The 12,686-nt window shown below is 47.7% G+C and overlaps 1 protein-coding gene across 1 annotated transcript; it reads right to left on the minus strand.

The window, feature by feature from the left end:
- Positions 1-399: 399 nt before the first annotated feature.
- LOC114031643 (lysoplasmalogenase-like protein TMEM86A) lies at positions 400-5,986 on the minus strand. Its single transcript, XM_027846777.1, has 3 exons — positions 5,890-5,986; positions 2,387-2,651; positions 400-2,096 (listed from the first exon to the last, which is right to left on the minus strand). Exons 1-3 carry the CDS (start codon positions 5,908-5,910, stop codon positions 1,660-1,662), a joined length of 723 nt encoding a protein of 240 aa, XP_027702578.1. The 5' UTR covers positions 5,911-5,986; the 3' UTR covers positions 400-1,659.
- Between the last annotated feature and the right edge of the window lie 6,700 nt (positions 5,987-12,686).

The following is a 12,686-nucleotide window of genomic DNA, read 5'->3' on the forward strand; positions in this document are numbered from 1 at the left end:
TGTCCAGGCAGGGGGTAGGTCTGAATGGGGAGGCAAAATGAAGGATTCTAAGTGACCAAGAAGCAGCATCGGGGCATGGGGCACGGGGCACATTAAAGGGAAACACAGCAGCAGGAGGAAGATGAGAGGAGTCCTCAGTTTGCTAAGGGTTTGCTCTGAAGCTGTGGGTGGTACATGGCACACCAAGGTCCGACACACACACACAAAACCAGGGAGTAGACTCCGATTTTCATTGGCCTCCAGGAAGCTGGAAGTCCAGTGTATTCCTAGAGTAGAATCTCCTGCAGAGAACCTGCCGGGCGGTTGTTCCAGCTGAGATTGTAAGCCAGGGCTTGAGTGAACAGCCCGTGGTCCTTTTCCTCCCAGCAGGATCCCCAGGGATAGCACAGGACACAGTAGTTGGAGCAGGATGGACACAAGGTCCCTGGTTTTATTGTTTTCCATACAATGGAGCCAGAGCCCGTCCCACCCTTCTCTACCCATTTGCATTGAATGTGCCTCAGTACCTGGATTCCTTACGGCCACTAGAACATAGTCCCCCATCAGCCCCCGAGGAAGGCAGAAAGGAAAACCTATTGGGGCTGGGTTAGGGAAACAGGAAGCAGAGAAAAAAGTCCCAAGTGCATTCATCCAGATTACAGCTTGGGGTAGGCCTGGAGAAAGATAACTTCTAGTGTTGCTGTCCAAGTCAAGAAACAAGAAACAGACCCAGAAAGAGGGGTCCTGCCAGAGGGAACCCATGAAAGAGTAAAAAGATCCCCTTCTTTTGGCTGCTGTCCCTCCCTGATATGAGCTGACACAGACCACTAGGCCTACAGCACTAGAATGGGAAGCCCAGGTCCTTCTGCTCCTCGGGCCCAACCCGAGAAGACAGGTGGACTGTCTGTCAGCTTCTCCAGAGGAGGAGAGGACAGGACGGCTCAGGCTTAGAAGAGCAGGGAGTCCAGCTGTAGGGAGAGCAACCTTGAAAGAGCACCAGGAAGAATTCAGGCCAGAGCAGACTCCTTCCCCAGGCTGAGGGTCCTCTCCCAAGAACTTGTTCAAGTATAAAAGAAGCAGCCTGAAGGCTGCCAATATTAAGACAAGCCCACCACCTTCTCAAGAGTGACCTAAAATTGGGGTAGGGTAGTACCGTCCCCAGCCACCTCTTCGCACAGAATCCTCCTTCTCCATGAGTTCTGGATCTGAGGATGCACCCTTTACCAGTTTAAACAAAAGAGGTGGGGTGATGTCTGGAAGGCCCCAGTCTTTCCATCTGTCGCCACACATCCTAAGGGGACACAGAGTTGTACTCCTGCCCTTCTCCCTGCCCTATGCCAGAGAAAAGAACAAAACAGCTGAGACCCACAGGGGCCTCCAACAGGCCCAAGGAGGAGAGGCCTCCCTGATTGCCCTCCCATTCCAAACCATCTCTATTTGTCCAGTTCCCAATTCTTGGGCTCCCCTCCAAAGATTGTGCTGGTAAAGATCATCTTCCCTGGAGATACCCAGAATCCAGGCCCATTTCAGCACCTCTCACAGTCCAGGGATGGAGCTCCAGATATTCTGCCCCATTCCAGAAAATGCCTGGGACCTGGGACCTGGGACCCACTGCTGAGAAGAGGGGGGGAAAAGGGCAGGAGGGCTTTGGGTTACCACGACCCTGGCCCCCTGCCCAGCTCAGTCCACCTTGCTCAACCCCAAGTTCCCACCCAGATCTCGGCTCTCTACAACAGAAAGTGCAATGAGCATCTGTGCAGCATAATAGGTGGCCATGATGACTGCTCGAGAGTAGGGGACAGGGAAGCAGAACTTGTTGATGGCAATGGTCAAGTCAGAGATGATGAAGAGAAGGGCTCCGCTGCCCGCAGCCAGTTCTGTCCAGCGCCAGTGTGCCCCGACCAGTCGCAGGCCTGCCATAGCCCTCCAGCCCATGAAACCAATGAGTGCCTCGTAGGCTCCCACTAGGTAGATGTAAGGGCCAGACAGATAGGGGTAGAGGAGGGCATAGCAGAGTCCAGAAAGCACTGCTATCACTAGGCCTCTCTGCAGGGCCAGGGGCTGCATGCCAAAGGCTGAAGCATACAATATGTGGGTCACTGCAAACATCAGCAGTCCTAGAGAGAAAGAGAGAGAGAGGGGGCCACTGAGGAGAAGGGTCATGGGGTGGGTGCCAGAAGGGGTCACTCGGGAAGAAGGAGGAGCCATGGACCTGTAAGTACCGGGACACACAAGGTCAAGGGCTTATGCACACACAGAAATAGATGCATATACAAACCTGAGTACATACTTAAGTATACCCACATCTATGACTCCAAGAGAATTCTGGCTGGACCCTCAGGTGATCTAGCCTTTTGGCCAATCATCCTTTACCCAGAGCCCCCCTGGAGGCTTTCCAGCTACTGACCATGCACGAAGTAGCCCTGGTCCTGCCAGATGAGGAAGGCATCACCCACAGCAGAGAAGACGAGTCCTACGAAGATTCGGGTGGCACTGGGGTGGGCAAGCAGGAAGCTAAGTCCATGTGCCAGCAGGAACAGCCAGAGGCAGAAGATGGGCAAGCATTTGATGAGCGCACTGAACCAGGAGGGACTGGAGGCTGGCAGCCACAGCACAAAGTAGATGCAGGTGGCCTTGAAGAAAGGGACCAGTTTAGGCCCTTCACTCTTTACCTAGGGATGGACCCAAAGACACCTGATCAGTATCACACAGAGAGAGGGTCAAGGGAAAGGAAAGAAGTAGCCTGGAACAGGGTGTCACCACCTTGGGAGCCATCTGCTACTTTGGGGGTACCTTCCCTGAGCACCCTGAATGGAAAGTGGCCAGCCTGAGAAAAGTCATCTGATCCCGTCATACTCTGCCTAGGACTCAGACCACTTTACTAATAATGATGACAACCAATATTTATATAGTGCTTTATAATCATTATCTCACTTGAACCCCCTGACCACCCTTGTGAATTAAGTCCTACAGATACTATTCTCATTTTACAGATGAGGAAAGTAATGCTTAGAGAGGTTAAATGACTTGTCAGCATCAGAGGCAGGATCCAAACTCATAATTTGATGATTTTACTCCCCCTAGCTGCCTCTTTACCTGTCCAGATAGCAGCAGTCCCAGATAGCTCATTTTATGGGGGAGTGGGAAGGGGCAGCCAGGGGGAACCCCACCTGTTTCATGGCCTCAGCAGGCCTTGTCCCTGGTGCTGGGAACAAGAACTCACCTAAGAGTGAGCAGGTCAGCCCTGAAGGCCTTAAGACATTTTCCAGTGTCTTCCCCATTATCCATCAATGGCCCTCATTTCCCCCTCCCCCAGTGTCCCTTCCTCCTTTTTATTCCTCAGCAACCTTCCTTCCCCCACCCCTTTCTCTTTTAAAGTGTCTTTTAGCTTACTGTGTGTTAGAAGGAGGGAGGACTCAGACTTCAGCTGTTTGGAACAAAGCAGAGTCAGCAGGGAAACTACCGATGTCACAGACATCTCATGATCAGCAACAGCGAGGCCAAAGAGGGCTCTCAGGTCCTGGCAGGGAATTCTTGCATTTATGTGTGTGTACTTTGCCAACAAGCTCACTTCCTACCTATCTGCACACATTCAAGTGTCTACCTACAGAGGACACACTCCTGGGCTCACATCCAGGAAAAGTTGCTCCTTCCCAAGGGTATTGGAGGCTGGAGCAACCAGGCAGCACAAAGTGTGAACAAAGAACCAGTCCCAGGTCCATTCACAAGGTGCTCCTGGGAACTTCTTCAAGGGGAACTCAAGGAAACTGTAACCTCAGTGTAATGTAGCAGAAAGGGTATTGCGCTTGGAGACAGAGAAAAGCTCAGCAGTTTGAATCCTAACATGTGACACTTCCTAGCCAGCTGTGTCACTGTGGTGTGGGCAAGCTACTCTCTCTGAGTCTCAATTTCCCCTCAATAAAATGAGGACATAATAACATCTGTAGTAGTACCTATCTCACAGCATTGTTGTGAGGATTAAATGAGGTACCATGTGTAAAGTGCTTTCTAAACCTTAAAGGGTGATCAGTATGAATGTCTGATATTATTTAAAGCAGCTGTGAAAACAGGTAAGTGGGAGATAGGAATGTAATGTCACCTGGATCAGGATCCAAGAAGCAAGACTGAGAGTGTATCTGAAGAGTCACTGACAGGGAGACTGCATGGGAAAATGCCCCTCTCATATCCTAGAAACTCTACAGACAAAGAGCAGATGAGGGAGTCACTGAAAGTCAGAGACAAGGAACTGAGAGAGGGAAGTTAGAGCAGCTGATCAGCCACCCAGCAGTGGCAGCACAGGGTTGTGGCCAAGGCCACACTTCTGGGAGAACCCCAGACCCTGAGGATACCATAGAGGGATTGGGAGAATGAGAAGGATGCAGATTTTGCCTCTAGAATGTGGCATAGTGCTTTGCACATAGTTGGCACTTGAAACAATCTGCTGAATTAAGGAGAGGTTGACGAGATCAGCTCTGGCTAATGCTCTGAACCAGGGAAACTCCAGGGCTGACAGCCGAGAGAAGCCTGGCAGAGCTCATGCCCCTACTGCAGAACTGCAGCTGTCTGCTCCTGTGTCTCCCCAGTTACCCGGTGAAGCTGCGTGACCTGGTCTGGAATGGTGATAACCCTGGCTGATAGAGCTGCCTGGCCTCCAGCCTCATCCCAGGTTCACCTAATTCCAAATACACAGACTGGCCAGAATATATAATCACAGTGCAAAGAGAGAGAGGGAGGGGGATGAACTGAATTTCACCATCACCATCCCCCCACCCCCTTGCTTCTGAGAAGGAATGTGACTAGGAGAAGAAGTAACTGTCACCTCCAATGAATCTCATTGGAAAGAGGGAGCCATCCCCATAAGAACTTGTCTCTGTTTCAGGACAACCCACTAAAAGGATCAATCCAAGTGTCCTTCTCAAGGGTCAAAGGAGCTGTCCAACCCAAAGCCCAGCTCAGACTTCCTTGAGATCTATCATTACGGTTACTTTAAAGCAACAACCACCAACCACTCCCTGACCCTGAGAGTTTCAAGGGTTTCCCTTGGCCACCTATTCCAGTCTCCTTCCTATTTTCTGGAAGAAAAAAAAACATAAGGAGTCTCAGTTCCCCTAGAACACTGACCCCGCCTAGAACCCTAGAACCTCTCCCCTTAAATGGCTGGACGCTGGGGGAAGAGAAAGGGAAGGGAATGAGGAGCTTGAGTACCCAGAAAGAGTACGTGAGCTCCCGCCCCAAGAGAAAGCTTCTATGCTTCTGTGAAAGCCCCTCTGCAGGAGGACAGGAAACAAACAAGTCAAGATATATCCCCCGCCCCGGCCCTCCCTTGTTACACAAACATCGCCATTCCACAAACACACCCGAGCAGAGTCTGTAGCATCCCTACAACTCTCTGCCCCCACGGCACAGGTGGTCTCGCCCGTTGCTTCCACGCCACATCCTCCCACTTATCACAGACAACCCTCTCTGTCTTGGTGTCACACACACACACACACACACACACACGCTCACCGTTACCTTTTGCCCACCCCAGCCCCGTTCCCGAGGAAGCCCGACACCCAGCGATGCTAGACGGCGCCGGCCGTCTGGGCGCTCCCCTCACTTCCCGCCCCCCTCTCCCGACCCCGACCTGCAGGAAGCAGAGAGAAAAAAGCAACACAACAAATCAACAAAGTCACTCTCCCGAGTCACGTGCTGGCTGTTTTCCACCAGCTGACTTTTCCGGGGGGCGCCGGGGTGGAGGGGTCGGCAGGGGGCGGACCCAGGCCCAGCCGAGCCGAGTCCTCGGAGGAGAGTTATTGGAAGAGTGCGGGCGGGGGGGACATGGAGACCCCCCGCCAGGGCGGGGCTTTGCCTCCCCACAAAGAAGGGTCCAGACCCGGGCCGGGTCTCCAGGGAAAGCCGGACACTCACCACAGTGACCGGGGACACCATGTTGGCGGCTGCGGCAGGCCCACAGGGGGCAACGGCCCCCGTTGCCGGCTGCGGCTGCGCCTCGGCCCAAGCTGGGGCTCCGGCTCTGGCCCTGACCCCGACGTGACACGGAGCCGGGAAACAAGAAAACAACGTAAGGCTGGAACAACGTGAGGAGCAATGCAGCGCTCGGGGCTCTCTTAGAGAGCCCCGTGACGTCACGACGGCGGCAGCCAATGCGGGGGCAGCAGCCCCGGAGGCGGGGCCCGGAGCCGGCCCGAGTCCCGCCCCCTTTGCCTTCTAATGCGTTGGAAGCCTGCCCGGGTGGTGGGACCTCCTTCCAGGACCCGGGGGACGAGGGTAGCCATGCTGCCCCGGCGTCTAGAGAGGAAAAGTCAGGTCAAGTCGGGATCCGACGTGTGTGCACAAGCACATATACCGCACTCAGCGTGCAGTCGAGTAGCACAAAACACAACCAGAGGCACAGAAGGAAATCCACACTCGAGACACACAACAAGGAAAACATCCACGAGAACACACACCTCCAAAAGCATCAGGCAAGGGGCTAGGTGTGTGCCAGGAGCCTGAGCCTTCAGACGGACGTGTTTGCAGAGGAGACAATATCGTGCAGAAGTCAGATTGATGCAGTCAGAATGTCAAGAGACCTGACAACAGTAATTGCAACTAACATATACATAGCTCTTTAAGGCTGGCCAAAATACCTTACAAACAGGAGCATTTATGTTGTATTGCCTTTTCATTTATTTTGTTAAACATTTCCCAATTACATTTTTCTTATTTATGTATACCTGATGGTTTAGCAAACTCCTAGATTGTAAACTCTTTTGAGGCAGAGATCATTCCTTTTCTTGGAATTTCCCCCCAGGGGAATGCAATAGACACTTGGTGTAAACAGAATGAAACTATACCCCTTTTTTTCATGGTCTGGGCTACTGCTCCTGGAGATGGCCCAAACCTCTTCCTACCTTCTGTCGCCCCCAAAAACAGAGTTTGTTCTAAGAAAGAGACAAACGGATTAGGACGTGTGTCCACGTTTTATTTCTCTCAAACTGGCTTGACATGCATTGCATGGGAGTTACAGTCCAAAACCAGGCCCCTCCCCAAGGGGTCCAGTCCAGAACTGGCTGGATTTGGGATTGGAGGGTACAGAGAAATATACCTTTTCAAAGGGTCTATCAACTCGCCATCATTCCAGACCACTCCTAGCCTTGGTCTGTCTAGGCAGAAGAATCTCTCTCCACCCAAACCTGAGTAGGATAAAATCAATTCAGGCTTGAGTCAGGTTTGATCAGGTTTGACCAGGATAAAAAGATTCAATGAAATCTGGTTATCAGTAATGTCCTTCTGAAGAACTTTAGAGCAGAAGGCTGGGGGGTGGAGCTCTGAGTCTCCAAGATAGAAAAAAAAATCATTTTTCACACTTCTAAGACCATTTTAAAGGGGAGGAGAGACCAACCTTCTACCCCTGCCAGGATTAACTGCAGCAGGATCTCAAGACAACCAGTGTACCCATCCCAACCCTAGAAGCAATAGGAATGAGTGAAGAAGCCTTGGAGATCAGATGCCACACATCCTGGAAGGAGCCACATCCTAGCCCCAACCATTCCTGAGAATAGCTCTCTCAGGCTCTGCCTATTTAGGCTCTGAGTTTTGTTTTTAGACAGGGTCACATTCCATTCCAGGCTGTTGTTCTTCAACAGGGCTGGAGGACATGAACGAATGTCTCCTTTAGACACTGGCATCGTAGAAAAAGCATTTAACTTGGAACCCCGAAGAACTAAGTTTGAGTTCTTCTGACACTATCTCTGTGACCTTAAATAAGTCATTTAACCTGAACCTCAATTTTCCTACCTCTAAAATGAGGATAATCATATTTTCTCTACACAGGAGTGTTGTGGGATAAGAACTACTGTATATACTGTGGGATAAACTACTGTATATACAGGGTGTCCCAAAAATCTTAGTGTAGTTTTAAACTTTAGCCTTTTGAGACTGTGTGTGTCTGCACGTGTGTGTGTGTGTGTGTGTGTGTGTGTGTGTGTGTGTGTGTAGATGTCTCTCTGTGGATCATCCTATCAAGGTCGAGGATGATGCAGGCCCCTCCTCAATGAGATCCATGGGTACTCAAGAGATTGGCTTAGCCATCTTTGTAGGAAAAACAAAATAGATGAATACATATCCCCCAAATTATATCATGCAGTTCCATCAGCACATATAGCTTAGATAAGTACTGCATATGGACAATGAGCTAGCCCCAGAATTAAATACAAGAAGATCAAGCTGGGTTACATGTGAGAAACTGTGCAACATATTTTTAGTAATCTCCGGTGGCTCACTGATGCAAATGCCAGTCTCTTTACCATCAATAATTCTGATGAATATTCTGTGATTAAGTCATGCAATGCCTTGACCTCAGAGGAATCAAAATTGCAGGTGACTCAAAAGTTAATGGAATGATACTCAGTGGGAATGAGTAGGCTGAAGCATATTACCAACCATGACTAGCATGAGTGAAGACATATTTAATGACATAGGCCTAAAAATAGCCAGACTGATTATGTGAGAATGAGGATTAACCACTGGACAGCCTGGGTGCTGCAGTGGTAACCCCAAATATGAAAAGGCCTCTAGCACCTGAGTTAGAGCTTCAGTGGAAGACCAGAAGTAAGACACTGACAGGCATCACACAGGACAAGAAGACATGGATGGAAGAGAGTGACCTGCCCCAGGGAACAAAGGCTGAATCATAGGTTTATTAACATATATGAAGTATAAGATAGATAGAATAGAATGCACATACGCAGGCACTTTAAGCCTCAGCTAAAATCCTGCAGCCCACAGGAAGCCTTCCCAATCCCCTTAATTCTAGTGTCTCACCTTCATTATTTATTTCCTGTTTATCCTGTATATAGCTTGTTTGTGTTTGCCTGTTGTCTCTCCCCATTAGGCTGTGAGCTCCTTTAGGTCAAGAACTATCTTTTGCTGTATCCCAGCACTTGCAACAATGTCTGGCACATAATAGGTGCTTAATAAATGCTTACTGATTGACTACTCAGATTCACAGCTCCACATCCACTTAATACTTCATTAGTGTGAGTATTCCCTTATTTCATGCAGGTCATATAATTTCTCTCTGCCTTAATATATCATCTTTGTGGATTGCTTTAGCAGAAAAAAAATTCATGACTTGTTGGTCAACCCAGTGGTGATGAGTCTTGCTGAACTTGAGAGCTAGGCTGGACTTTGATGGGCTGACTTCCAGTCTGTCACTAGGCCTGTACCTGAAGCCCTACCACTTTGGATAGGGCCTACAGAAGTTCATGCCCCAGAGACATAGCCTTTGCGAACCCACAGTCACCTCTGGGCCATCAGAAAGCACTGGCACAGGACTTTACATATACAGGTTCATAATAATACCTTTGTACATTGCTTTAAATTTTTTATAAAATGTTTTCACATGTTATTTCCCATTGGAGCTTTACAATAACTCTGTGAGGGAGGCACATATACTCCAATGCAAAGCAAGCTTCACTGGATCTGTGATCTCTGATCAAACCTAAATTCCTCAAAGACACTTTTGTCTTTGTATCCACTAATAAATGTTTGTTATTGATTGACTGTGTGCTCTCAGAGCTACAACTAGGGCACAACTCTGCCCCTGGGCAATGAAATATAAAAAAATTTAAAAGATTATACAATTGTTTAACGTTACCTTTACTTGCTGAACTTTGCACCTGGTTAGCAAGAGTCATTAGTTAAAATACAAAACTATCATTTTTAATAGCACCCATCTGTGAGAGCCTAGGTCTAGTGGCTAATACTCAGTATAGTAACTAATTTCCCCTCCCTAGCAACTGAGTTAGTATTGCTTCTTATATTATTTTCACATCATGAATTATAAAGTTGATTGGAGGGCACTTGATCCAGGTTGCTAGTTATAGGTCAGGCCACTCTTGCCCAAATCCTCTACTAAATTATCCACAGCTGATCCGCCTGTTAGCGGACTTCCCTAGGTCTCTTGGTATTATTCCTGTGGGTTCCAAGGCAGCACATGGACCATCCATCTGTTTTCCCTTGATCTGATTACATGACTGCCCCACATACTGTTGATATGTTAGGCCTCTTTTTGCACACAATCCACTAGTAACATGCTGCTGCAGCCTATTTATGTCCACTTTGCATTGTTATATTGCTTTTTTAGATAACCTGAAGTTTTGATGCCTTAGGCATTGTGCTATTCCATGATTCACAACCATCCACCATCACTGGAAGAATCCTAACACTAAAAAGAGGAGGTTTTTAGTTCACTTTATGTTCATGTTTCAGGCTGTTGAGAACACTGCAGAATTTATGCAAATGCAATCCAGCTGGGTCTTCTTTCAGTTCAATTCTGGAACCAGTCAATTGCCCATCTGTAATATGTGTCCAACACTTACGTGCAGAGTGCCCAGGTATGCCTCTCCTCTCTCCCTACCTGTTGGCTTAACAAGGTTTGAAGTTCCCTGGATAAGGCCCTTTGAGTCTTTGACTCGGTGTAAAATTGCTTTGACTTGGATACTGGATGCCCCATTAACTCTTTTGTTCTTACATTAGTGACCTCCCATGAACTTGCGTTCCTTTGGGTAGACTGGATATGGGAGATAAAGGTGACAAAAATAACAGTAAGATTTTGATATGAGAGACTAGGGGAATAGCAGAGCCAATATTCCATGATTCTGTGATTTCTAATTTCTGCCTGACAAAATGCCTAAGAAATTGTATAAAAAGAATATTTAGAATCTACAAGTACTCTGACTTTACCAGGGAATCTTGAGAACTCAAGGAGAAGTGAAAATCTGAAATCCAATTGTGTCTGATTTCACTACTCTGTTCCCTGGCTAAGCCTAACCGTCGAATCAAACTGAATCAGAAGAAGCATCTCTGTTCCTCTATCAGGGGAACGCCAAGATCTTCAACCATTAAAGTCAATAGATCAGGAAGACCCTGAGACTCCCTTGGGGTACCTAATTTCAGAACACCAGAGCTATACAGGTGTGCCTCTTTCCCCTCTCCTTCCCATGAACACTCTCCCCTCTCCCCCACCCTCCAATCTTACCAGCACTCTCCCTAATCTAACAAGACCCTAAACAGGGAAAGTGGACTTACAAATTTATCTTATCATTTCTCTGCCTCCAGTCCAGATATGGCAACTAAAAAGAGGTTCCCCCCTTGGACTTCCTGACCCATGTGGCTGTCAGAATATAAGGCTCCAAAAACGAAAAATAGTTTGCTTGAGTTTATAAACTTTTATAAAGCTCTAAAAACTTGCTATGGCTCTTCCAATGGGGAGTCAGGGAAACTAGGGAATGAAAGTCAAGTGATTGGGACAAAGTAGTTTTATGGGCTTTCTTCCTAAACGTGAATATTTAAGTCATGGGCAGTGTATACAATGGGGTTGACTGGGGGAGTTGTCATAGGATTGGGGGAAAGATCATAGATACAAGAAGCTATTTCACCCAGGTAATAAGGTCTATGGCTCAGTGATACTTCAAATAATAATTTATACCTTGTTTCTAAGTGGGAACCCTCTAATTGAGTACCTACTAATTTTATTCTTTTTCTCTTTTAGTGCCCTTAAGTAACTATGGAGAAGTAACCCCATGCATGAATCAACCTGTAAATTTAGGGAGCAGGAAGTACAGAGGAGTAGAAATCATTAAAAGACCCAGATTCTGGTCTTATTTCTGCCACAAGCTCAGTGAGTGACCTTAAGAAGTTATTCACCTCCAGACTTGTCTCATTTGTAAAACGGACAGAGTATAAGATGATCCCTTCTCATAGTGCCATCCAGTGATTCTTTAATTGATTGTATCATAGAAGAGCAGAGTGTGAGTGACTGGGGCTTTCAAGAATAGGGAAGATACAAAATTGTTCAACTAAGCTGGCTGCTGGGTGTAAGCAAACTGATCACATGAGAAGGATAGAGGTATTCAAGTCACGTGTCCTGGCTATGTTGTTCTCTCCTGACCAAAGACTCCTCCGATGAACAAGTTTCATGTAAACCTCACTGATTTCTTATCAGATCTGTTCCTTCATTGACATTGGTATAACAAACTGACACCGAGAGGTTAAAGCACCCAGCCAATGTAACCAGAGGAGGGATATGACTGCAGGTTTTCATGACTCTCAGGTCAGCTCTTGAACCCTTCACCTCACACCTGCCTCTCATTAAACCTCATTAGAGTCTCAAAATCCTAAAGAAAAGTCCAGGTGAAAGGCTGTCTTCAGTACATTGATTTAAAGAGGCATTTTTATTGATTTCTCCATACTCTGGACAATATCTTCTAGAGCACTAGGGGATGGCTGGGAACCCAAGGTGGGGGCTACAGGATATGTGGGTTATCTTGGGCAGCATGAACTTTCAGGAACTCTACAAATGTGTGAAATAGTGGTGGTCATCTTCGGCCCCTTTATGCCACTATCACCTCCTTTGAACAATTTCTTTCCTAGACCTTCCTAAGATTTTGACCCTTTTCCTCCTTTTCTTCTTTTCAAGAGAGAAGTGGTCTGATAGAATCTTAGGTCTCCTGATTGCAAGAGATCTCATTCATTGCAACTTTATTGTAAAGCACAAATACCCCCTCCAGCATCTACAAGATAATGATCGCATCTCTCAAGTTCTCTCTTCCTCTGGGCTAAACATGCCTGGTTCCTTCTGAGGGTTTCCAGGCCTCTCACCATCCTGGTAGCCCCCCTTCTGTAATCACTCCAGCTCATTAGTGATCTTTGTCATAGTA

This window comes from Vombatus ursinus, unplaced genomic scaffold (assembly GCF_900497805.2).
Source record: "Vombatus ursinus unplaced genomic scaffold, bare-nosed wombat genome assembly UNPS02015202.1, whole genome shotgun sequence".
Taxonomy (NCBI): Eukaryota; Metazoa; Chordata; class Mammalia; order Diprotodontia; family Vombatidae; genus Vombatus; species Vombatus ursinus.